The following is a 27,621-nucleotide window of genomic DNA, read 5'->3' on the forward strand; positions in this document are numbered from 1 at the left end:
TAGTAATAAGTAGAGAATAGAGAGAGGTCTACTAACCTTATTTCCTCTGCACTTCCCTTCCTGCTTTCATGCATGCCATTGCCTTGCTTTGAGCCTCTGTGGCATGTCACTGGAATGAAGACCTTTCTGCTGAGCCTTTGTGTCTAAGCTCCGGCTTCCTTCACTCTGTGTCACCGATGTCCAAATGTAGTATCTTCTTCTGGAAATTCATCAAAATCTTGATTTCGTTCATGTCCTCATTGCTATTATGGATTTATTTCCCTTTATATATCTTCTTTAAAACATCACCAGGATTTGAGATGGTTAACAAAAGTCCTATCTATCATCTTAAAATAAAAGATTTTTATCCTTAAATGTCCAGGAAACTGCCTAAAAACTACATGGCTTCTTAATTTTCAGCTAATTCAGGTCTCACATTTTCTAAGAGTCCATTACTGCATGCCTACGAACAAGACTATCTGTAAAAAAAAAAAAAAAAAAAAAAAGGTAAAAATTATATACTTCCCTAACAAATAAAAATATTTAAGAACTTGAGATTTGGTGCAAGCATGGATAGCTGTCTAGTCATGGCTTATTTGGAGAAACAAAGCATGGATTAAGACCCTTGGAAAAGATAGATATAGAAACTTCTCTCAGGATCAAGAGTCATGCATCTAACCACTAGAAAGAAAGGATAAAAAAATAATTTTCTTTGTTTTCCTTCTTGCATTATTGTTTTTCTCTCCTCATGTCCCACTGTTCTGCAGTGAAGCTTCAACTCTATGGCAGCATTCCCCATTTCTCCCTCCTACACATACCTCACTTCTTAGTAGTGGCCCTTCTGGGGTCTGGAAGGGGAATAATATAGGAGGACAGAGTTCCACCCAGCAGTACCAACATTGTAGCCTCCCATATCCCATAAAGAACACTTTGAACTGTTATCATAGCATAAGAAGCAGGGTGGTTTTGCCATTTCTTTTGGGGTTCCCATCCAGTGTGCCATGATAGTGCTTATTGGACACCTGCAGTCCCAACATCTTATTACCAAACATGCATTTAATGTCGTGTGGCAATGTCAGAGGATCCATGCACCAGAAAAGGGTATAAAAATCTTAAAAGTGAGTATGAGGAAAAATGGGATGATCCAGTCTTTGACCTTCTCAAATCCCTAAACTGGAAAAGAAGGCACTAGAGGCCGATTTTCTTAGAAAGGGAAATGGAGGGTGTTAGAGAGCTACATCTCTAAACTGTAGGCCTAAGAAATGAGGCCAGCGGACTAAGTGAAATTTACAACTTTGAACGTGGTAGGTTTAATTCATCCAAATTTTATATTTAAAAGAAAACTCTCCCTTTGAAAATGACCTAACAGTGACTGGCATTGCCCCAAATCCTTTAAATGTTCTCAAAATGAACCATAATATGATGATAATTTTGAAAGTCATGTCATTTCATCAAGTTATGGGCAGTACTCGCCCAGTCCCCATTGGGCCAAATCAGATATTTCTGTGCCTGCACCAGGAGATAGGCAGCTCCAGAATGGGTGGCCCTTTTATCACTTAATACAACCAAACAAAGCAGAGAAAATTATTACCAATGAGCAATGTGGTTTTGTGTATTAAACACATAATCTCTAATGAAAAAAAAATAGTCTTAAAATTTGAAAGAAAATTTCCCCAACTTCTCATGGCTGCAATAATTTGTAGTAGCTTTATCTTTGAATACCTGTTGAATAATTTGGAGAAAGAAGACCAAACAATGATTGGATTATTGTCTTTTAAATGAAATAACATTTAAAATGTTCAATGTTATCTCACATATATTATTTTATTCAATCCTCACAACATCATAAATAGGTAAGTCAGAATAGCATAGTAGCTAAGAGCTTGATGTTGGAGTCAGACAGATTTGGGTTTAAATCTGAGGTCCGTATTTCATTGCTCTGGGATCATGGACAGGTTACTTAACCTCTCAAGGTCTAGTATTCCTTGTGCAAAATGAAGTGATTAATAGTATTTACCTCAAAGGATTGGTTTGAGAATTAAGTGAGTATATGGATGTAATAATCAAACTGCAACTACTTAATACATCTTAACTGTCATCATCATCACCTACTTCTTCTTCACCATCATCATAATCATTATCATCATTTCAAAGATGAAGAAATTAAGCCTGTGAGGGTAACTGATTTTTCCAAGTACACATAAATAATTAGTATGAGCCATGAGTAGAAGCCATTTCCTCCCTTTCCTTTGACAAGATTTTCTGTTTAAATATAGGACGAGTTTTTCTCATGGAATAGATCCTGTCTAATAATCTTCTAGCGCTATGGTAGTTAAATTTAATTCAGAGAAATTGCATTTAGATATTAGGTAGCATTTTAATGTGCTTGGATGCACTTTGAAAGCATCATTCTTTCTTGTTAAATTTTAAGAGAAGACGTAGATACAGCCTTTCCTGTACAATTATATATGCACTTCAAGACCAGTAGCTGGGCCAAATTTTCTTTTAAGGCTAATTTTGGTTTTCTAATTCAATGAGCATTTTCTTGTGAATAGATGTTCCGCAGAAGCCTAGGTTTATTGCTCAGTTTGGATAGGTAATGATTTTAGTTGATCTTAATTATCTTAGATATCAAGAGCTAAGCATTTCTTTTCTATATCCAGCTTGGAAATATTTCCAATAAGCAATCATTTTAGGATCCCAAGAATCCTAAATTTCTACACTTGTATTAGTTTTCTATTGCTGCACAATTTACCACAATCTTAGTGTCTTTAAAAAACACCAATTTATTATCTCACAGTTCTGTGGGTCAGATGTCTGGCGAGATGTGGCTGGATTTTCTGCTCAGGCTTAAGTCAAGCTGTCAGCTGGCTGCATTCTCATCTGGAGCACGGGTCCTTTTCCAAGCTCATTTTTGTTATTGGCAGAATTTAGTTCCTTGCAGCTATAGGACTGAAGTCCCTATTTTCTTGCTGTCTGCCTGCCAGGGCTGCTTTCAGCTCCTAGAGCTTCTCTCATATTCTTGCCCCATGACCCGCTCCATCTCAGTCACAGAGAACCTCCCTCTCACGCTTCAGATCTCTCCAACTGCCTCTACTGCTACCAACCAGAGAAAACGCTCTGTTTTTGAAGGGCTCGTGTGATTAACTTAGGCCACCCAGATAATCTCCCTTAAAATTAACCCAGGGTCACCTGATTAATAATCTTAACTGAATCTGCAAAAATTCCTTTTGGCGTATAAGGTAACACAACTACAGGAGTGGTATCTGATCATATTCATAGGCTTTTCCCAGACTTGAGCAGAAGAGATTGCACAAGGGTGAGGATTTTTCAGTGGAGGTCATCTTAGGATTTTGCCTACTACAAGGGTCTGGGGGATCTGGGACAAGCACATGCATGTCTCTGAAACTATCTGAATAACTGTCTCATCAACTTCTGTTCTCAAACCAGCTTTCTTCCCAACTTCCCTCTTTCCATAACTGTTATCCAAGTTTAGCGTAAGTTCCGTTGACTTCACTTTCAAATATATTTTGTATTTGCCCTCTGTATCATTACAATTTAGTTACAACTGGCTCAGTCATGCATTACTTTCAATATTACTACCAATATATTACTTTCATTATAATTACAATAGTCTACTTTCTGCTCTTACTCAGTCTGAGCTCTCACTTCCCTACAGGACTGAATCCATCCTGCAAATCAATGATTTTGAAGGATATTATACTGCTTAAAAAACAATCAATAGGACCTTTTTCTATAGCATCAAATCAAACCTTCGTTGGAGACTGTTAAGGCCATGAGCAATATGGTCTCACCTATAAATATCCAATTGTATTTTGCTCCCTACCCAATCTGTACCCCTACCCTTTGCCATGGCTAGGCAGGTTTATCCACTGTCTCATAACACAATGTTATAACTCCTACCAATTTTATCACTCTATCAAAGATGATCCTTTGTCTTAATTTTTTTTCTCTTCCCTCAGGGCATCAAGTAATTCTAGTGCCTTCTTAAGACTTTCCTTTATTCCTGATTATAGTCTGATACATGAGTCTTCTCTTCCTAATTAGATTATAGCTCACTACCCTAATTATGTTATAATGTACTCAAAAGTTGATAGATTTGTCTTATAATTTTGTATGATATATAGTTATCCCTCAAAATCTAGAGGCTAACTACTTTCTCTTAATAAGGAAATCATCAAGTTCTGCTACTGAGAAATATATTTCTACAAAACAGAATGATATTCAGTCATTCTGAATGTCACTCTCCGTTCATAAAACATACCAGAAAATTGAATCATTAAATACCTTAGCCTGAGATATGTGGGTAAACTGTAACAAAACTGTTAATTACTTAGCTAATTACAGCCAAATGGTTTAAATTGAATTATCCAAATACTTCCCTCACTTTGCTCTTCCTCTTTACCTGTAGAGATCCTGGGTGTAGAACACAAATTAGGCCTATATCTGAGTTTATGGAGAAAATATTTGAAATGGTATTTGCATCCAGTTTTGCGATTTTCAAAGGAGTCTTGTGGTGAAGACACGTATCCTCAACAGTGGTCCATACTCAATCTTTAACCCATAAAACCTCTATATAGTATTTGGAGTTTGTGGCCACCAACTGATTCTAGAAATTATCTTTCTTTCTGGCTTCTATAATACTGTTTCTTTCTGGATCTCTTCATGTATCATTTCATATATCTCTGGCCTTATCAGTCTCCATCCTTCTCTAGACATATCGCAAAGAGAGGTGATCTTCAAGATTCTGTCCTTGATTTTCCCTATTCTCTTTTTCATTTTATTTTTGTACCTGAAGAACATTTTTCCTCTCCATGACTTTAACAATTACTTGTCTTTGAATGAATCAAAATTCAGGACTTGACCTTTTCTTGGCCCAGATTCCCATCTGCAGTTGACTGTTCTTCATTCCTGTAGAGATTTTTCTGGAGCCCCTTAAATCCAACGAATCCAAAACAGAATTCATAGTACATATTTCATTCCTGCTTTCTTTCATATTTCTCACTTCAGTTAAAGACTTCACAATCATTTTTAGTGACACAATCTAGAAACTTTGGAAACATCTGCCACTCTTCCCCCATACTTCACCAACCATATACTATCATTTCTGTATTTTCTGTTGAATTTGTCTTTTGCCTGCAATATCCTTTCCACTGTAGACATCTATTCATTGTTTAGGCCTAATTTCATTAGAACTAAGAGCTACCATTCATCCTTGAATAAAAATAAATCAGATATTCCTGGAAAGTTCCATGGCCTCATTGTTTTGTATATATTGGCATCCTTCAACTGGCGACAAGTTCCTTAAGGGCAGTGGTCATTCCTGTGACCCTTCAATTTAGCTCTGTGCCTTTGACATGGTAGATGCCCAATAACTGTTTCTTGAATTCTCTGTGCCTTTGCATGAATTGCAATATGATTTTCTCATTCAAAAAGCAACACTATTTTCCAATCTCATACATTACCTGAAATAGCATTTTCTATCAAGGGGCTTTCTAAATTCTTGATGAAATCACACTTTTTACATAGCTTCAAAATTCTCCAATGGCTTGGCCAGATAAGCTTAATCATCTACCTTTAAAATGCCAAGAATCAGTTCTTAATTAAGTCAAACTTACGAGTGGGTCCTCTGATCGCTAGTGCTAGCATGCTCTTTGCCTATTTTTGAGTAAGGTAGTTTTTTGTGGGTTTTTTTTTTCAGTTTGTCCTGAATTATTCTAAAATAAATCAAAGATTCTTCACAGGTTCCCAAGAAACTAAATATATATCTGCAGTAGTAAAGCTTTAGATGCTTTTTAGAATCTTTTCCTTTAGAATTCAAGAATGAAGTGTGTCTCTCATGAATCTTAATACTAAGTTTTTGATCTTCCATTGTGATATGACATTACTTCCTTTAAATATTTTTGTACAACTTTAGGGAATTTTTCTGTTCCTGTTGTCTATTTGATGGTCATCTTTCATAAAAGAAAAGCTTTTTATGTTCATAGTATCTATTTTCCTAGCCCTTATATCATTTTCCCAAAGTCATTGAAAAGATTCTTTCAATGGAACTTGTGGAGTTTTGAAAGCAGGGGAACTTGTGGAGTTTTTGAAAGCATTCTGCCTGATGGACAGTCTTCTGATGATATATTCTTTTCAAGCGATGTTTAAGATGATACTCAAAATATATTCTTAGCCTTGGTTTTTATTTTGGAAGATTAGCCCTGAGCTAACTGCTGCCAATCCTCCTCTTTTTGCTGAGGAAGGCTGGCCCTAAGCTCACATCCGTGCCCATCTTCCTCTACTTTACATGTGGGACACCTACCACAGCATGGCTTGCCAAGCGGTGCCATGTCCGCACCTGGGATCAGAACTGGCGAACCCCAGGCCACCGAAGCGGAATGTGCAAACCTAACCACTGCGCCACGAGGCCGGCCCCCTTGCCTTGGTTTTGACTTATGTAAACATCTTGCCTTCAACAAAGTCACAAAATTTTACTCAAACCTTCATTTTTAACCCAGTATGCAAATTCCTCTGATTTTTAAAATCAAATAACGCATACTCATCCTGCTCAACCCTACTTGACAAGATGCTAGTTTTGCTTGTTTTTTAAAAGCAAACTTAACAGGAATAAGATGCAATTTGGTATGTGTAGCTTAACATTTCTACTTTGCATTTTTAAAAGTTAAAGGTATGTTTGGAGCACCATAGCTATCATTTTATTTTTATTAAACAGTAATGGATATAGTTCTTGATGGCATTATCTGTAGTTAATGGGCATTTATCTATAGCCTTATATTATTACTGAATTTGTGGTAATATTTAATACCCAGGGTAACAATTAGTAGAGTATGTTTTGTATGTTTCCCTTGATTGAATTGGTGAATTATTCAGTATATACAAGGTAATTCACTGGGAAGAAAAATTGGGCTGGTGAGTTTGCTAAGAGACACATGGGATTAACACGCCCCTTAGGTCCATCCAACTTCATTTTGCACTGCAGAGGCCTCTCTTTGCTCTGTAAACACTGGAGGAAGTACCATCAATTACAGTAGCATCTCAGCTTGGTGAAGGGTAAAGAACAGGCATTATCTACCCCAGGTTAAATAGATTTATTTATTCATTCAACTGTTTTTAAGGTACCAATAATGTGCTGGTCACTGGAAATTAGTAATAAATGACACAGTTCATATCTAAGGACTTTGCAGTCTACTAGGTATTATTTTTCCTAAAACGTATGTTTTACTCCAAACCTAAAACTGTGAAACACAAAGAAAATAAAATGCCTCCTCCTGACTAAGATGAACTATACTCTATATCAATAAGCTACTTTTAAGTACTTCTGGGTAAACTAACATCACTCAAACATAGTCAGAGAAATTCAAGCCACTAAAAGAAATATGGTCATTTCATTTGCCACTTCTTATATTAAGATTACCAATGCCCAGGGTCCCACATAAGGTTGCAATGGTTGGATCCTGCAGAACTCCAAGGGGCATTGATTACATAGATGAGGATGTAGGGATACTCTTCACTTAATTACAACCTGTGTGGCCAGATGCCCCAGCCCAGAGATGTCTTCTTCAGCCACCCCTTTCATGGCCTTTCAGGAATAAGAGTTACCAAGTTGTTTCTTCATTTCGGTTTGTTCAGTGCTTTTTGAGTTCCTGCTATGCTCAGGGCACTTCTCTTCATGGAGTAATAGAAAGATATAAAGATAAATAACACATAAATGGATGGTTTAATGGACAGAATTAGAGTCTGTTCATTTCCTTTACAGACTCCAGATCCCAGTGGAGCCACAAACAAGATGAGTTAATAACTGCATCTCCTTTCTAAGGGATCCTATCTTAATGAATGTGTTCAAGTTGGCCAAGAACTGGCAGTGGCATTTGCTTAATAAAAACCATATGGAGAATCTGTGCTCTTTCACTAGGTCACTTAGTGAACATTACCTTTGTGTTCTCTTTGTGCATCCTCATCTCAAGAGAGGGACACTAGAAGGACACTAAGCCATTTCCTTACCAACTTCCTAAGGTGCAGCGTTGACTCGGTCAGCTAACCTACAGTGCTGAGTAAACTCACACGTTTCAGGATGAACTGACTTGAGGCCCCAGGTGGTGACTGTTTTTGTCGCAGAGTTGCAATGGCAACATTGATCATTAAAACAAGAAAAATGAAAAGTATTGGCATTCTCCCATGGCCATCTGTGACTTCTATGTGCTGGTACTTCGTGTTCAGAGGGGAACTGGATGTTTGAGCTGTCTCTTGGTTTTGCAATGAAAAGTGAAGGAAAGCATTCTTCTGCTTATGCCTGCTTATTGTATCTTTCCCTCTAAATAAAATGGCTAGAAATTATGATATTAAATCATTTAAAATTCCATTGCCATGTCACATTTCACTTCATGTATTTAGCACTTTGAAATATGAGACTATCTTATACTTAATTGTAAGGTTAAATTTGCTATCTTGATCCGTGCATTGTTTTATTGTAGTGGTAACTTTAAACCTTTAATTTTTACTGGAGTCACAAATTTTTGTTTTGCTATGAGAAATTATGAAACATAATCTGAGATGTTTTGATTGAATTCCAACATTTTAACACAAGTATTATAGGAAGAAATAAAAGTGATTTTTGTTTCCTTTTAGATGTTACAATAATTTTGAAATGTGATCGGAAAGGAATATAATATTCATGACTGGAGTCAAAGATTATAAACATTTTAGAGCATGAATAATAACTAATATATTAAAACACATAAAAGCATATTTATTATGTTGAATCACAGGAAATTGCTATTTTTAGTAAGATAAAATGTCGCCAAATTTTGGCAGTTTTGCTTGGCTCAACTTATAGTATTCTATACATTCCTGCTACCTGGTTTAATCTAAAGGAAATTACGTCGTAGTTAACCCTCAGTGAGTTAGCCCATAGAACCTAATGCCGATTCTTCTCTCTCTTGATTTAACCCCTGCTTTTAGGCTATTTGACGTGCAGTAAGTCTATATTAAAGTGGTTATGAATGGAAGAGAGAAAACAATATTAACTAATTTAGTTACTTAAAATGCAGGTTGAGTATTTTTTAAAAATCTAGAAGTTAGGATGAAGGAATAGTTAAGACTATGAAATGAACCATGTTTTAGGAATTATCTGGATTTGCTTACATGCCTTAATCTGTCTCTGACCACCATATATAATAAATATTTGAGGAGGCTATGGAATCAGTATGTTTCCAGATGAGATCAAGATGATATGAAATTTTTGAGTCTATCTGCAGATTTTTAGCTGAAGAGAGAAAGTGATTTACTACAGGGTGAGTCCTTGCTCAGAGTCAGTGGATCTAAATTCTCATGGTGGTTCTGTCACTGGCAGTCTGTGACACGAACAAGTCTAACGCCCTGGAAGCATTTTATTTGTTCACTTCACCGACAACTCATAGGGCACATATAAATTCACACTTTCGTAGCAACAACTCTGTGGTTCCTAGGAGCCCACCCCAGATGTTGGGGACCAAGGGATTAAAAAAGCTTTGTTAACCCTTCTTGGTCTTACGTTCCAGTTCCTATTAATCTAAGAGGAGCTAGCAAGAAGTGAGGAAAAGCAAACAAATTGTAAATTTCAAAGCATGAAAGTGAGTCTAACCACTCAAGCTGGTAATTATGTATGAGTTCTTTCCATTTGACTGGTGGCCAGAAACCAGAGACCATGGAATTGATGAGCCAGTATGTCCTGCTGGTTCTGGCTGCAGCCTGAAAGGAAATAATTTAGATAATTGTTTAATTGGATGCTACTTAAAAAGAGAAGCTGGAACTCCCCAAGAATCATGCTCCAGAGTAAACATCTTTTCAACCATGTTGGTTAAATAAAAACCCAAGGATACTGTATCGATAGCCAGCATCCACGAGGTTCCATTTTTCACTGCCATGAAAATATTCCTTTTAACTGTTTCCCGTCAGTCCTTGTCAGTCTCTGTCAGTTTTACTTTTCAATGCTAAATACTTATGGATGATAATTTTCCAATGTGATACTTACAATGAAAAAGGAAAATCAACATCCTAGCTACAAACATGGTAACAGGAAGGTAATATTCAAATGCTTCGTATAAGAGGCAATATGTATAATGGTTATGACACAGGTAGTCATGAGTCAACCTGGGTTTGAATCATCTTATATCACATGTATCTTATATTTTATATAACTTATAAAGTCTGTAACTCAGGTCAGGTTATTTGAACTTTCTGTGACTCAGTTTCTGCACTTGTAAATTGGTGATGATGATATTAGGGTTGTAGTAAAGACTATACGAGTCAATTTGTATAAAACGCTTGTACCAGTGCCTGGCACATAATAAGTAACATATAACTGTAATAGTAGTTTGCTATTATTACTGTTTTCTTCATAGCAGTTTCACATAAAAGTGACGTTTTGTATAACCTAATTGAGTCATCACTCTTTTAAACTGGTGTTTTGACTGAATTACCATAGCGTGGTAAAGTCTATCTAATTTTACAAGAAGTGGCTCAGAAAAACAAACCATATGCTATACATTTGCTTCTGCAGCTATATCTAGATAAGGCACTGAATATAAAAAAGGAGGTGAAATGACCAATTAATGTATTTTGATCCTTCTTTTCCTTTCCTTTTTTCCATTCTCTTGATACTATTTTTAGGGCTCACTCTCTCTGAGCTGTATACATTTATATTTAATGATTGCCATTTTTATTCTTTTTGTAGTATTAAATATTAAATATCAGTCAGAAGACCTCCTTTAATTTCCCTTTGGAGTGATGAAATATTACCAGTAACTTTTTCTTGAGATCTGTAGCAGTATTCTGTCAAAACACAAGTACTTAATAAAGCCAGGAAACACCTATGAAATAATAAAAAAATATGTCAAATAAAGCAAACATCCAAAAGGCGAATTGGGGCAGATTTGGTCTTAGGCAGCTCTCACACAACAGGTATTACGACAAATTCCAGTTACCAAAAAGTTTTAATGATTAATTTTAATGACGCTATTCGCAATGAGACTATTAGCATGAATAAGAATAACTCCTTTATAAATCTTGTAATAGATGAGGTTTCTGATTGCTCAGCAGACACTTATTTCGAACTCCCAGGTTTTGACACCTAAAATATGCCTCTGAGTATTTAATTTTATAGTATCAGTTTACATATTTAGACCAATGAAGTAACATTCAAGTATGAATTCCTAAGTTATTAACTGTCCTAACAAAAGGAAGTCCTAGGCATCTCTTAGGGAAAATACTGGAGTGATATTAAAAACACTAACCTGTTAACCACAGGCTCTGACCAACAGAGTGCATGCTGGCCTTAGAGCTGGAGTGAGGTGCTGGAGTACCCTTGTTTCACCAGGCTTCACACTGTAGTGCTGGATAACAGGGCAGCTGGTGGTGGGGGGCGGGGGGGGTGGGGAGGAGCGGGGGTGGCGGTGGGTGGGTGCTTTGTGAAGAAGGCTGGTGAAGCAAAGAATGGGGAGCTTGAGGGAACTGGGGCCCCAACTATTTACCAACCTCTTCAACCGTGCTGAAGGAAGTGGATGTATTCATAGCATCCTTGTGAGGCTCACATTTGAAAAGCCAAGAGTGATGAGGAAATACCTTTATTACCAAAAGGAGCTTTGAAGAATAGTCAATATTTATCTGTCTTTCATGGAAGTTATTATATTCCTTGCTGACAAAAGAAATTGTGGTAATTTCCTTCAAATTTGCTTAGAGTTTCTCAAACTCAAAAAGACAAAACCACAAATAAGTTGACTTAACCTAGAGAAAAATGTATTTTAAAATCCCATTATTCTTATGTTTGACTACATAGTATTTGCTATTTCTTTCTATTGAATTTTAATAATTATTTGGGATTTCTCCCATACTCATTTAATCCATTTGAATTTCTGGAAATCATCAAAGGTATTCTAAAAGGTAGCAGAAACAATCTGTAATATATATTTTGGAGATCATAAGTCAGATTCTTTTGAGAGTTTGCAATTTTAATAAAATAAATGAGTTTTATTAGAAATTTTTATTTTCAAAAATTGAAAAATAATTATTTACCTTTTCTACTCGGAGAAGGAAAAATCTGAGGAGGGGTTCATTATATTCAATATATCAAAGTATAACTTGTTCCAAATAAGAAGTTGTAAAAAGGAAACCCAAAATTTGGGTTTAGAAATTTGTACTTTGTTCAATTGAAAAGAGAATTCTAGAATGGTTCATATTATTCTTTTTTGACTATCAATTATAAGACAGTAGAGGGCAAAAACAGTTTGGTAATTGCCAAAATGGATGTGTGTTCTTCTAAGGTATTATTTCACCTCTATATTTTTTCTTCCATTTTTCTTTTCTTTTTTATTTCCTTTTTCTTTATTTCTTCCTTCAGATTAAAATTATTTTCAAAATAATTGTTCTTTTTTATTTTCCTTTTTACAATTCAAAATGATATCCAGATACCAATATCGCTCTGAAAGCAGAGGTTTAACTATATTATAAACAATTCTGCAGCAGAGTAAATTTTCACTGCTCACAATTTAAATTTACTGTGAATGTCAATACCATAGACTAATTTAAGTAATTTTTTTTATTTTTATAAAAACTTAAATGTAATTGTTAAAATTTCAACAAACATTCATTGAATTCCATCTGCATATAATTATGCAAGATTTTATGGGAGCTATAAAAATATATAAGAGAAGGGGCTGGCCCCGTGGCCGAGTGGTTAAGTTCGCGCACTCCACTGCAGGCGGCCCAGTGTTTCGTTGGTTCGAATCCTGGGCGCGGACATGGCACTGCTCATCAGACCACGCTGAGGCAGCGTCTCACATGCCACAACTAGAAGGACCCACAACGAAGAATATACAACTATGTACCGGGGGGCTTTGGGGAGAAAAAAGAAAAGATAAAAAATCTAAAAAAAAAAAAAATATATATATATATATATATGTAGGAGAAAATCTCAGGCCCCTAGTATCTTATAACAAAGAATGAGTGATGAGGTATGGTATGATCTAGACAAGTCACTAGGCCACAAGTCATCTATGACATGAGTCTTATGAGCACTGTTGGCATGTAGAGATGGTTCCTCTGTGGAGCTCATCAGGCTGTGGGGACCAGTCTGACTATACCTCTCTTTTGTAGGATGATAATGGAATCCAAGGACTTCCTCACCCATTCCCCACCTGCCTCTGCTCTTACATATGTATGAGCCCTACCCTCAGTAAAAGATGTCCATGTAATGAAAGCTACACACCAATGTTCTCTTTGACTATACATATTGCACTAACTAAGGTCATTTGTAATTTTTATTGTTAATTATTTGTTCTATAATTATTATCTTAATGTTCTTTAGGGAAAATCTTGGAAGAGATGCTATCATACCTTTATCTAATTACTTTTGAAAGAAAGCACTTAATTTACTTCTGTTTTCATCTTCCTTTTGGTGACTATGCCTTAGGGTAGGTACTGGGCAAGGAGTAGACGTTTAATACAGCACAGATAACATGCATTCCCCATTGTCTATATTATTATATCTAATGCTCTTTAATGAATGTCTTGTTTGTTGCAGGACAGTTCTTTTTACTCTGACTTCTGTGGTTGTGCTTGTCATTACAACTGACTGGATCAGTTGGGACAAGCTGAATCGGGGATTTTTGCCCAGTGATGAAGTTTCCAGAGCATTCCTGGCTTCTTTCATCTTGGTCTTTGACCTCCTTATTGTAATGCAGGTAAGTGTCTTTGTGTCTCCCTCCTTCACTGAAGCAGCTCTATGCTTTGTTCTCAGTATAAGCAACACTATACAGTGAAAGGCTTCATAAAGCTAGAGCAGTGCATGGTTTACAGTTGCTATTAATGGGACCTTCTCTGGTCATATTTTCAGCAGTTTTACTGGAAGGATAAGCCAAGTGGGCTTTTATGAGAGGGGCACCAAAAATTCGTTATACGAACATTGCAAGGTGGGCCCCTAGAAACCATACACCGTGGTGAAGTTTTCTGCCAAGCCTTCAGGGAAAAAAACAAAACAACAAAAACCCTATCATTTAGTAAATGGAACGCTGTAGAGATGAGCAGGATATAAAGCCAGCAAAGCAAGGATAAGCAATTGCCAAAGCAACTCAGGGTTTTATAGCAGTTGAAATGGAATGATGTAAAAATGCCTTTTCTGGTTATGGAAATTATCACTTTCTTTCAGTATTCACCAGAGATCATTCCATTTTCATGTAAACAATATTTCTGCCCTGCTTAGCAACAGACTGTTTGTACAATAGCATTGCACTAACCAGAACTACTCATGTAATCTTCTGGCGTCAATGCTTTGGGGTCTTAGGAGTCTTCCTTTGAATGGAACAGAAAGAGACATTAACTATTTCTTGGCACTTTATCTTGCTCATTAAATGTCCATCCATTTGCTAGACATTTTATTCTTGCTTTCATAAGGTAATTTTGGATTTTCCCCTCCCGAGCCATTATAAGTCACCCGAACAAAGGCTACGTGTGGTTGCTGAAGGGGAAGTCAACTCCATTGTGTTCTGAATTGATGTGAGATTTCACAGGATAGCAGATTGGTTTTCTCATTTCTAGAGGCAAAAGAGGCCTTTATAAGAGATTTTATAATGTCTTACAAGAGAATAACAGTCTGGTTTTTTTGGCATATATTATAGCTCAGGTTATTAGGTTCAAGATGGTTCCTAGAGTATATTACTATTTTAATGGATGAAGATTGACAATACATTATTGTTTTAAAAACTTACATAAAATTGAATTTTCTGTCTCACCTAAAGGTTGATGTATTTCTTTATATTACCTGTGTGATAGTTTAGCACAGTGGAGAAAGCCCTGGACTTTGAGTAAGAAAGCATTGGCGGGTTTCGTATCTGTCTGTTATTTGCTGTAAGACCTCATCTGGATATTTATAAAATTGAATTTATAGCACATATCCAATAATGTATCTTGCACTACTTGTTTAAAGGCTATTTTTATCTTCTTTCATCTAATACTCCTAACTAATATACTTTCTTATGTAAAATGTCTGCTTTGGCCAACTGACCTACTGGTACCTCTTTGAACCCACCTTAGAGTCAAAGGTATTAACAGCCAAGTAGACCATTGTCTTTTGAATTTGTTTAAATTTGTATATGTGACAGCATAAATTTCCAGATTTCTTACTACCATATATCATCTTCTACCCCCTTTATGTAGTTTTAGTTATTCTTTCAATAAGTTTTCTAAAATCAGAGACTCGAAGTGGGAAAATGTAACATTACATTATAGATATTATGGACTCACCCAAAAAGTACTTAATAAAGAGAAGTGGAAGAAAGGAATGATAGTCAGGATTTATACAGGCGGAGTCAGCAGGATTGGGAAGGGAAAGACATTCTAGATGAAGGAAATGGCATGAAAATGTGGAGTCAGTAAAGTACTGAAGTGTTAAGAGTAGCCAGAGCACCAATTGACTGAAGGTGGAGAGTTCGTGCTGAGGAATATATCAGTTTGGACCATTTTGGGTCCAATGAAGGCTTGCTAAGTGAGCTTAATCCTTGCCAAGTGAGCTTAATCAAAGGGGGGATGTATTACTGCATTATAAAGATGTCCTACAGAATTAAAGAAGAGCGATGCAGTTGCACTTTAGGGACTCATGAAAGCAAAGACTAAAATGTGACAGGGAACCCTGACCCAGCTTTTATTCTCCATCTCTTATCTTCTTTTTTTTCCCCTCACTTCTGCTTTTGTTGTCTCTCTTACTGCAAAGCAGCTTTTTCAGCATCCCAGTTCAAATGGAAGGAAATGACAATAGTCAACCCCTCAGAGGGAGACCACTCTGCAGCTGTCAGGCAGGCCTAATTCCAGATTCCTGGGGAGGGAACTGAAGGGACTGGATTGTCCTGTGCTCATTTGTGAACTGACAGGGTGAGGCAGTCCCAAAGAAAAGAGGGGAGAGGCTGGACCTCAAAAGCCAAATTAAGGGGCCAACCCGGTGGCCCAGTGGTTAAGTTTGGCATGCTCCACTTCAGCAGTTTGGGTTTGGTTTCCAGGTGTGGACCTACACCACTCATCAGCGGCCATGCTGTGGTGGCAACCTACGTACAAAATAGAGGAAGATTGGCACAGATGTTAGTTCAGGGTGAATCTTCCTCAGGAAAAAAAAAAAAAAAAAGCCAAATTATAATAGATGTCTAATACAAGGAGTCGTCAAAAATGAGCCCAAAAAGTGGATCTCCTAACTCCTTTTCTCTCTCCCCCAACACTGAGTCAGGCAGCCAGGCCTACTGATTTATCTTTTGTTCTGTCTCTTCTGGCCCAATCCTTCCTTCAGTTTCTCTGCCACCAATCTAGTCCTGACTCTCCTCTATACTGTTGTAAAATAATCTCCTATGGAGCCTTCTGCCTCCAGACGTCCCTTTGCCCCATACACCCTACGCAGCTCACCCTTGTAAACTTTCAATCTGAAATGCTGTGTTGTACATGTCACTTTTCAGCCAAAAATATTGTCAGTGACTCCTCATTGCCCAAGAATAAAGTCCACACTCCAGGCACGCTCCCTCAGTGCCCTCCATGGTCTGGCCCTCACTGTGTTTTCTCTCGTGTCTCCTATGCTCTAGCCCTGCCCCAGACCAGAGGGCTTGTTGCTTGGCCCTTGACCACAGCATGCTTATTCCAGGTTGTCTGTGAACCTCTTTTTCCTCCCAAGATGTGTCTCTCTCCTGCTCTCCTCATCTAGATTCTGCCATTGAGGACCATTCAATGCCCCCCCCCCCCATTAAAACTACATGATTACTTCCTCCTTGGAACTCCTGCACCACTTTTTATCTGAACTGCAAATCAGCATTTTACTTTTTCGTGCTCTATAGAGCAGGAACCATAGCTTATAGCTATATCTCCCCAGAGCTTCCCTAATACAAAGCCCTACGTGGGCAGCAGTAGGCCCAGAGTAATAACTACTTGATGAGGATAAAGAAGTGGACTTTCAGCACTGAGTCTCATGCAAACTCTGTCTCCCTTTGGGAGCATCATATTGACATTCCGGGAACTAGTGCGTGTGGTACGAGAGTGAATTTAAGGAAACAGAGCCCCAGAAGGCATATATATTCAAGACATTTAAAAATATATAATACAAGTATCCTAACAAGTCCATTAGCAACTAAACTATGATCTAATTCATTTCATAGTCACATATTTCAGACAAAAGAAAAATAGAAAAGTAGCAAAATTAGTGGAAATGGAGGGAGTAGTTTCACTAAAAGATTTGCCCTCATTAGAATTATTTAAGTGATTTAAAGGCAATTGACCCTAGGCTTTTCTAATGGCTGGAAAATTCAGCTTACACTATCAAAAGAAATTTAAAGCTTGGTAAAAAAAAGAAAAGAAATCATTGCAATATGGTGCTACAGCTGTTTTATTCTAACAAAATTAGTAAGTCAGTATTGAATACTTTTGGGGAAAGAATAATTATTTATTTTATGAATATTCACTAAATAGGATTTTTCTACATTTATTGTGAAAACTGTTTGCTGTATCACATTTTTCTGTAGCTAGCAAAGTCACTAGAACTAAGGCATAAACAGATGCCAATAAAATGTAACATGACTCATATAAATCACCCGTTACTACAGAACATGAGAAGTAAATTGTAAAGAACACTTCCCTCTGAGGAAATGTTATCTTGAATTCTGTTTAGTATTTATAATTATGTCAGTTGATTTTTATATACCCCTACAGTTCATTGCGTAAGTATTTAATTTACAGTCATGTCCTACCCATTCATCTCCTCTGCTTATGAGATAAAAATATGGTGTGTTTTAGAGTAAGCAAAGAAAAACAAAAAAGAATCTTAGGAGTTCACCAAAAGAAAAAAAAAAGAGAGAGGGAGATCAGTGTAGACAAAATAGTAGGGTAAAGCTTCAAAGAAGAGATGAGAGCAGAAGAGCAGGGAGCTAGAATTGGAAAAGGCAGAACAATGGAGAAGAAAATTTTTTCCAGCTAGGAGTAGTATCATAATCATCAAGGTAAGAACTCAGTTTTGTCCCATTAATTTCTGAAAGCAGTTACAAATTAATTCCTAATATGATCCCATCAGGTGTTGGAGACAGAGGACAGGGGAGGGGAGATCAAAGATCAATGACACAGTCCACAGGAGTTTTTGGTTGCGTAGAGGAATTTATAATTTAATAGAATAAATATGAGTAGAAAAGTGGAAACACTTTAGGAAGACTGTCTTTATTTAGAAGAATTATTCAGGTAGAAAGTAAACATTCCCACCATTGCCACTTTTTAAATTCATCTCCTCCACCCACCCAGGATCCAGTTGCTCATATGAAGGCTTTCAAAGCGAAGTTTCTCTTCATAAGATAAAGAATGTTCTGTGCTTTTTACTAGCAGGAAGAGAGAGAATGAAAGAGGGAAGGGAAAGGAAGGGGATGAAATGGAGGAGCAGGGAGGAGTCAGAAAGGCGGATATAGCTGGGGATGAGATGAGGAGCCACTGAAATTCTCCAGAGTGTGTTGATGGGTGGAGGTGGGCGGGATTAGGCAGTGGTAATGACCGAGAGGGCTGATGGTTATATCTGTTGTTAGGTTTCCGTCTATTCTTCATCTCTCACAAATCCTTTACATAACTGAACTCTAGGGATTCATGCAGGGAAGATTAAAGAACTGTTGAGTTTCACAACTGGATCAATATAGTGTAGCATCAAGATAGCATCTGCTGAGCAAAGTTGCCCAGGAAGCAGAGGAAGCCATGAGAAGGCAAGTTGCTGGGAATTTATAGGTAAGTATAGAAAGATTCCCTTCAATCTTTCTTCTCTTTAGTGGCCTTTCCTCTAGAAGGCTTCTCTCATCACCGTATGTGTGTGTGTGTGTGTGTGCATCTTAGAGTTATGTATATAACTAGGTATATAACGTAGATAAAATATACATTATATATGTAATATCTTTATGTGCTCAAAATGATGAGAAGTCTTCTAGAGGAGAGACTTTTACAGGGAAGAAGATTCAAGGATCATGTTTTGGTGAATCCTCACGCGTTAGATAACATCTTTTCAACACTTCTCCTTCTTGTAATTTATCTAAGTACCTGCCTAGGACCTTGGTGCCTTCGTATCTGCGTATCTCTTGTAACGTGTGAACTCTTTGAGGAGAGGAAGTATGTTTTTTCAATTTTTCATTCCCGTAGCTAGCTCTTGTTCAGTGCATCGCAGTTTTAACCATAAATATTTTGCTGAATGAAATAAAGGAATGAACGTAACATTATTTCAGAAAAGCCAAAGAACGTGAGATTTTTCAAGAAGTAAAATGTTTACCAACAGCAGGAGAATGAACCATCAATAATATTAGATTAGGTCATTTCCACCAAAGTGTGGTCTTACTGTAATTAAATATCCACATAAAAACCTGAAAAATTGCTCAGTTAAGTGTTAAAAAGGACTCTTTGGCCTGGTTGAAAAGCACTTAGAGAAAAGTGATATTTCCTGAAAAGCAATTCTTAATGCACAGAAGAAATAATTATGAAAATTGCATTCTACAGACATTTCACTGTGTAACATCTAAAATGTGTTTTCTGTTTCATGCGTGGTTCTTAGAAGTAGATTGACTGATGTAAAAAACAGATGTTATGACTTGGTAGAGTTTATTTTAAAACTGCATTGACCTGACTTTAGCAGGGCACTTCTTTTGAGGTCAGAGCTGTTGAAAGTAGAATCAATCGCTTTAGAACATAGGGCAGAGCAACAAGCATGAACCTATTTTAATTAAATAGCTGGGGTGTTTTGACAAGTTGGCATATATTTTCAGCATAAATTGTTCCAAATGATTTTGTTTACAGGCTACTTAGAAAGAAAAGGTTGTTTGAATGTCTGTACACCAGTTTTAACATGTTCTTTAGCTTTGGGACTAGTTTATATAACTTTCTTCAAAGTATTTGAAACTGCTCTTCACACTAGTTTTACATCATTTTTCTTACTCAAGGGTTATGCTCCTATTTGAAAACACTGTAATGGTAATTTCTGTTATAGGTCCCAAGTGATGACATAGAATAAGGGCTTATAATTTCAGGAGTACCTGGATTAACCATAAATGCCTACTCTCTTCATGATTCGTGCCTAAGAGGTTGAATCATAACTTTATTTACTGTTATGATTTTGTGCTTCTGATGTCACTGCTTGTCCAGTGGAGAGAGAGATGGTTCCAGGAGAATCATGGAGGGGAATCTCAATGTCTTTATTAGTAGTCCCAGCAACTGGCCTCCAAATAGTAGACAGACTTACTGTGGTTAAGTCATGTCCATGCAGCATGAAGGAGTCCAGCCAAGTGGGCAGTGTGTAGGAGTTGCCAGAGAACATGCGTGGCAGGTGACCCATGATGTCAGGAAAATTTCAGAAGGTATTAGGTGAACTGGAAGCACTGGGGTTATCAGACCAAAAAGATAGGATTCAATCATGGGTACCGGAGTAATACACACACTCACTCGAAAATGAAACAAATAGTCTGGTTAGCATATGATGTAGATCACAGTTTCAAAACAAGCAATAAGTCCTATGAGGGATTATTGTGAGCGGGAAAGCTCACTGGAGTTTTGATGGATAATGTGGAAAGACTGTAGCTTGAAGGAATTATAAGATTTGATTGAACAAGTGGAAAATGGAGACATTCAAGTTTTATCCCAATTTAAATTCTTCGGTCCCTGAGGTGTTTTTTAAGAAGAGAGCTAGAACATGGTTAAGAAACTGGGAAGCTATAAGACGTACACTATTGCACATGAGCAGTAATTTTTTCAAAGCCACACTGAGGCAACAAGATATAACTCCTTCAAATTTGTATTTTTCCAGTGGATACATTGTTGTTTCCAGGTGCTGTGATCATCACCCTAAAAGAATATTCCAGCCATATCCGTCGCCCCCATCTTGGGGTGTGTGTATCATGGTTGGCCCTCGAGTCATGTGTACTAGTTGCCACTTGTCATTGCACCGCTTGTACATGATAAAAAAGTGCAATGTCGAAGACTGACACATTCAGTCATTTCATCAGGCCCCCAGCTCCTCTGGGGCAGGCTTCAAACTCAGAATATGGTGGTACTTCAGGTCAGAATTTTATTGAAGATGCTAAATATAAGCCCTACAAACAGACATTCATCTCAAATATCCTCTCGCCAGGTCAGTGGGTCAATACTTTGTAACTACTCTTAATGGAGTATCAGGGATATAGGGTGTTTCTATGGGGTAGTTCTATTCCTCTACTAACTTTTAAGATACAATGATAAAGCTAAGAAACAAGTTAAAAAAGAAATGTTGTAGGCAATGAGAAAGCATGGAAGCCAGTGCAACAATCCCCAGTAATTCTGAACATTCATTTTATTTAAACTCATGACCAAAAAAAGAAATGAAGTGGGACCAGCCCAGTGGCATAATAGTTAAATTTGCATGCTCTGCTTCAGTGGCCTGGGGTTCACCAATCTGGATCCCAGGCATGGGCTTGTCAAGCCATGCTGTGGCAGCAACCCACATACAAAATAGAGGAAGATTGCTGCAGATGTTAGCTCAGTGACAATCTTCCTCAAGCAAAAAGAGGAAGATTGGCAACAGATGTTAGCTCAGGGCCAATCTTCCTCACAAAATAAAATAAAATAAAATAAGAAATTAAGAACAACCATTTTAGAGAAACAAGTTTAATAATATCTTAGAATCATAGGATCTTAGAGGAGGAAGAACTTTTAGGATCATATTATCACATCCTGACTTTTATAACTGAAGCCCAGGAAGGTTTTGTAACTTGCCTAAGGTCATAAAGTTAGTCAGTGGCTGGGCCCAGTCTAGAACCTGGGTCTTCCAAATCCCAACCCACTACCCTGACAGCTAGTTATTAAGCCAAAGGTCCGTTAAGTCTGGAGTTGGACATGCACGAGGAGCCTTGGGTGTGCAACAAGTGGCTCAAAGTCTAGCCTAGTCTAGTCAATTAGAGATGGGGCCCAATACCAGGAGACCATAGTGAGAACCTTTATGGTGTAAATGAGGAACAAGCTACTAAGAAGGGGAGAAGGTTGCAGTGAAAACACAACTGGACTAAAAAGAAGACATGAATGGAGGGACAGAAGGAGACAGGGAGGCAGAAAGAAAAATAAAAGGCTAGCATTCACTGATTGCTTACTACATGCAGGCACTGTCCCAGATGCTTAGACACACTTTATTTAATATTCTCAAACTCCCCTACAAGATTGATATTATTATTGTCTATAATTTTACAAATGAGGAAAATGAGAAGTGTACATGGCACACAGATAGAATTTGGATTCAGCAGAATAAGGATTAAAAAATCAGATCTGTCTGACTCCAAAGCCCATACTTTTTTCATACCTTGTAGTGTAGTTTGCATCTCAAATTAAATAATATACATGATGTCCACAGCAAAGCACTTGACAGGTGGCAGGAAGCTTAGTAAATGATGGGAACACTCCTGCAATAGACCAGACCAGGACTCTATTTCTTAGTGGCAGTGTAGCCATGAGTAAGTCACTTCATTTCTAGGAATCTGTTTTCTTATCTATAGCATGACAATTTTTATTGACCCATGTTACAGGATTTTTATGATAATCAAATAAAAAAGGTACTTTTGTATGTCAAATTACATAGTCTGGTTAGAAGAAAATAATTCATATGGAAAGAAGTTTGGGTTATGCTTTGAATTATAATTAATCCTTGAGGCTTATTTTGATTTTAACTAAGGAACACTAGAATAATGTGATAATATATAAAGAGTCTGAGTAACAGTCCATTGTAGCCATGATCTGCTAATAGAAATGTACACTAAGGGGAGGATTTTCACCTTTATCTGATCATAATAATCACCAAAACTCTTTAAAAAATGTGAATTCTCGAGCTATGGGAATATCACCAGAAGTTTCTGGTTTACCAAGTGTGTAGTGGTGCCTGGGATTTACTAAGTGTTACAGATGATTCTTGTGACCACGGTCACCTGCCTTAGAGTCAATTGGATGCTACTTAGAAATGCAGATTCTCAGGTCTTCCTCTTATATCTCATGGTATCAAAATCTCTAGAGGATTTGGTCTGTGAACATGAGTTTTTATCTACTAAATGTGATTTCTCTGAAACTCGCTGCTCTAAGGTAATACATTGGTAATAAGTGAATGTTTATTGTTGCTTCGATTCAGATGGCCATACATAAAAGAACCCCAAGAAAATTTCAAACTGCCAGATGGCACTCTGAATTTATTGCATTTGATAGAGTTTGGAGAATTTTTCAGAATTTTGTGTTTCTCATATAGAACCACATCATTGCAGTGGTACATATTATGAAAAGCTGAACAATTAAAACCAAATATGTACCTGGTGTATTTTTCTCTAGTTTTTGATGAAAGTATATTTTATAAATATCCCTTTGCTGAAAAATTTATCTAGGATTTTTCGTCTATGTCTAAGACATCTATATCTATGCCTAAGATTCCTACCATTTATTTACTCTGTTTAATTTCAATAGCTCAGTAAATTTATTTGGCAAGTTGAATAAGATCTGAAGTACAGGGTTGGCATAGAACCAAACAGGTATATATTTCTCAGTTTTTTTATGACACAATAACTTTATACACAAAAGTATGTGTCTGGAAAAAATGAAATTAGTTGTTTATAATCCTCTTCATCCTTTCCTGGGCCTTCTAAAGAGGGTGGGTGCCAAAGACTATCCTTTGTTTTAATGAATAGGGGGATAGGTATGGATGCAAAATGAAGGAACTCAGGGACCTAGAGGGTATTCCCGCCCGTGCAGTAGGAGGGTAGGAGCCAGAAGGTTGGAAGGAGTTATTATGGGGAAAAAAGGAGAGAAGACATATTGGTGACAGCTGCCACAGCTAGTAGAACTTGGGAGTGAGAGAGGATTTTCTGAGAAGTTTTGCTGTATCATATGCAATGTTATATCCTACACCCAGACTTCCAAGAAAATTTTAGTTAATATATATATTCTCCAGTCCTTTTGGCATTATTTTCCCCCAACCCCATCCTCTTCTTTTGATTCATGATGGGCTTCTGGGCAAGAGTCAGGGGAAGGACAAGGTCAGGGAGGCCAAGGTACATTCTGGTTTGGGGAATATGCAGATCAGCGGGTCCTTACATGTAATGAGTGTAGAAGTCAGGTCTGGTAGGTGCATTCACTTTACCTTATGACTGTCTCATAATTCAACATTTGAAATTCTTTTCTCTTTTGATTTCCCTGGAACTACCTCTTTACTGGGTCAAAGCCAAACTATATATCTCTTCTTTTCAATCCAGTTTGTCAAACCCCCTTCCTCTAACTACTGCTTATGCTTTGGTATCCTCTGAGGTTCTGCCCTAGCCTCTGTTATATTTTTATCCCAGCTTTCTTTCCAAGGCAGTTTCATCTACTGCCATGGTTTTCAGTCTTCCTTGTAGACTAGTCTTTCTCCAATCTTTCTCAAGTCCAAATGCCTCTGCTGAATTTCACACCTGGATATCTAACTTCCAACTGGCTCTGTCCACCTAGATGTTCCATGGGCTTCTCTGGTTCATCATGTCCAAGACCAACCTATCATGAATCCTCAGACTATTATCCACTCAGTCACCCAAACCAAAAAACCTGGAGAATATCCAAGATTTGTCTGTCTCACTTGTCTTCCAGTCAATCATCGAGCTTATATGTTCTTCTAAATATCTCTTGAATCTGTTGCTCCTTTAGACCCTTCTTTAGTTCAGTTTACCATCAACTTTCACTGATATCAGTACAATACTCTTGTCTTCTTTTAGTCTCACCCGTTTCTGCAAAGTAATCTTTTTAACATAAAAATCTTCAGATAAAAATTCTTTTATAACCTCAAAATTCTTGAAATAGAAATTCGTTTGCATTGCCATACTAGGCCTTTTATCATATAGCCCATGACTAGCCACTGGCCAATTCCTGGCCATCGCCCTCCCTTCTTTTTCCCACCCCAACCTTTACGTTTTATACTCCATTAATTCTGAAATACCTATTGGTTACCCAAGTCATAATGCCTTTTTTAAGGTGCAGGCCTTTGCGAATGCAATAAAAGGGCCTCTCCTCAATGTGCTTGCTTGGCTGTTCTCAACCATCTTTCAACCTCAGCTGAAATGCTACCCTATCTGTGAAGCCTTATCCGCCACATATAAACTTAATTGCTTCTTTTCTTACACATCCGTGGCAATTTTTACAAATCTCAATTAAGTTATTCCCGTGTCACATTGCATTTATTTGTTTGCAGGTGTATAAGTATCTCACTGAAAAGTTGTGAGAATTGCATGCAGTAGTTCTTGTCAAATACAGAAAATAGTCAACAGATCTTGGTTAAACTTAAATCAGCGCCTAGACCAGTACCTCACAGGTCATCGGGACTTAGTAAATGGAAGATTTTATAATATTCCCAAATGGGAGCAATTTTATTATTTTTCTAGGGATATAGGATCAGTGTACTTATGTGAACTACTTATAAATTTTGTATGTGAGAATCATATTTGTATTGATCAGAAATTGAAAAGTTTGTTTTTACAGGACTTCTTTAAGGTCCTATTGACTTTAGACAATTTATGCACTAAATTTGGTGGAGACCCTAGAAATGTTTATCATCTAATTCAATTTTCTTCATATTTTGCAAAGCACACCCCTAATAGTCACAGAGCAGAGTCTTCGTTCTGACTCTACCATGTATTTCCCTGGGCCCAGTTTTTGCTCAGGTAAACTCTTCTCGTTGAAACTGGTGTCCTCTGCGACTGGCAGTAGCATACTTCTTACAGACAGCTGCAAAAGAGGCTAAAAATGTGGTACAATTTGGGACTATTATTGCTCATCCCTGTGTTATGAAACAGGCTAGGAAAATTCTGATTGCAAAGTCATCAGGAAGAGGTTCTGAGCATGGCAACCGTGTTGTATGTCTCCTTATCCCTGGAAGAAGGAAGAGAGGTAAGAATATCACAACTGAGCCTTGACTTACCCTGTCACTGCCTACTAGGAGAGAGATGATGACTCCCCAAGATGCGCTTCCTAGCAGAAGGAGTGAAGGAGGACTGCAGTCACTGAGTTTCACATTAGGAGTAAAAACTTTTTATTTATTATCTGTGAAAAATCTACCAAATGAATTAAAACTTGACAAGCTAATAATCTGAAATTCAGTTATAGAGAATCTGTGATACTTTATTAATTTATAAAAATAACAACCAACTATTTTCAACTGCAAACTGTTTAATAATAACACTAATTTGTGTTACGTGTCTTGATATAGAATCACTCAAGAGTTCTGAGTTACTGGCAAATGTACTTTTAAATATTTATTTACTATATTTTTTTAGTAAAATCATAAGAAGTTATGGTTTATTTTGGTGAAGAGAGGAAAAAAATTTGTAGATTTTAGCAATATAAATGGGAGAACTCGAAACAAGGATTCTCATAAAGTGAGATTTTTTTTAACTGGAAGAATCTCTAGTCAGATGACCTGGGAAGATCATGAACTATAACAAAGGCGTACTTTGATTAGAAGAGATGAGTCGATGATTTATATCACACAAGCCTTGTCATGGAGAAGACACTGAAGTTATTGCTCTTCAGCATGGTCCAGGTGTTAGTTCTGTCTGCATTTGCATGGTTAGTAGCTCTGAAACATTTTCTGTTTGACCTCTAGGGTTATCTAGGTAATACAATGTGTATTTTCTGAAATTAACCCCATGAGACAAATATCTAAATAAATGATGGAACACCTTTTAAAAATTATCGATTCCCAGAGATCTACAGTGTTTACAGACTCTCACTATTTCTGTTCAAATTCATGGGATGCTTCATCTCACTGACAAAGTGGTTTTCTGATTCCCTCATCTCTCAGTAAGAATAAGTCCTGCTTGTTTTTGAATGTTTTAGAAAATTATTTCCGTCTCTGAATAGACAGTAATTTGCTTATGAGGGCAGAAAGAGGAGGTCATCACCACTGAACTTGAGGGAGGGGGACTGGTGTAAATATTTTCAACACTTCTTTTGAGATATGTTTAAAGCTGTGCTGTTAAAAAGGAACTTACAAATCTAATTAATATACAACTACAGCCCCATGATGTACAGCAACCTACAGGAACATTTTCATGCCAATCTACCAGAAAGGTTGTAACAATGTCTACACCACCAACAGTGATGTGGTGGGCAGAATAATGCCCACCCTCCAAAAATATCCACATCTTACTCCCTGGGACCTGCAAATGTGATAAATTACATGGCAAAAGGAAATTAAGGTTACAGTGGAATTAAGGTTGCTAATCAGCTGACCTTAAATTAGAGAGATTATCCTGGATTATCCAGAAGGCCCCAAAGTAATTACAAAGGTCTTTAAAAGAGGGAAAAGGAGGCATAAGAGAACCAGAAAGATGGCAGCATGAAAAGGACATGGCCCAATACTGCTGGCTTTGAAGACAGAGGAAGAGGGCCATAGCCAAGGAATGCAGGTGGCATCTAGAATCAGAAAAGGGCAAGGAAACAAGATTCTTTCCTAGAGCCTCCAGAAGGAACACAGCCTTGCCGACACCCTGATTTTAGCCCAGTGAGACTCATTTTGCACTTTTTTTTTTGTTTGAGGAAGATTAGCTCTGAGCTAACATCTGCCTCCAATCCTCCTCTTTTTGCTGA

General features: G+C 37.3%; 1 protein-coding gene across 13 annotated transcripts in view; it reads left to right on the forward strand.

Moving 5' to 3' along the window:
• The window catches only part of TMEM117 (transmembrane protein 117), a 432,585-nt gene that overhangs the window by 346,297 nt on the left and 58,667 nt on the right, over nucleotides 1–27,621 (forward strand). For all 13 annotated transcript variants that reach the window (XM_070271274.1, XM_023643408.2, XM_070271272.1 and 10 more), the window contains one exon: nucleotides 13,559–13,718. In XM_070271274.1, coding sequence (XP_070127375.1) covers nucleotides 13,559–13,718 — 160 coding nt within the window. The remainder of the gene's footprint in view (nucleotides 1–13,558; nucleotides 13,719–27,621) is intronic.

The sequence above is a fragment of the Equus caballus genome, chromosome 6 (assembly GCF_041296265.1).
Source record: "Equus caballus isolate H_3958 breed thoroughbred chromosome 6, TB-T2T, whole genome shotgun sequence".
NCBI classification, from domain to species: domain Eukaryota; kingdom Metazoa; phylum Chordata; class Mammalia; order Perissodactyla; family Equidae; genus Equus; species Equus caballus.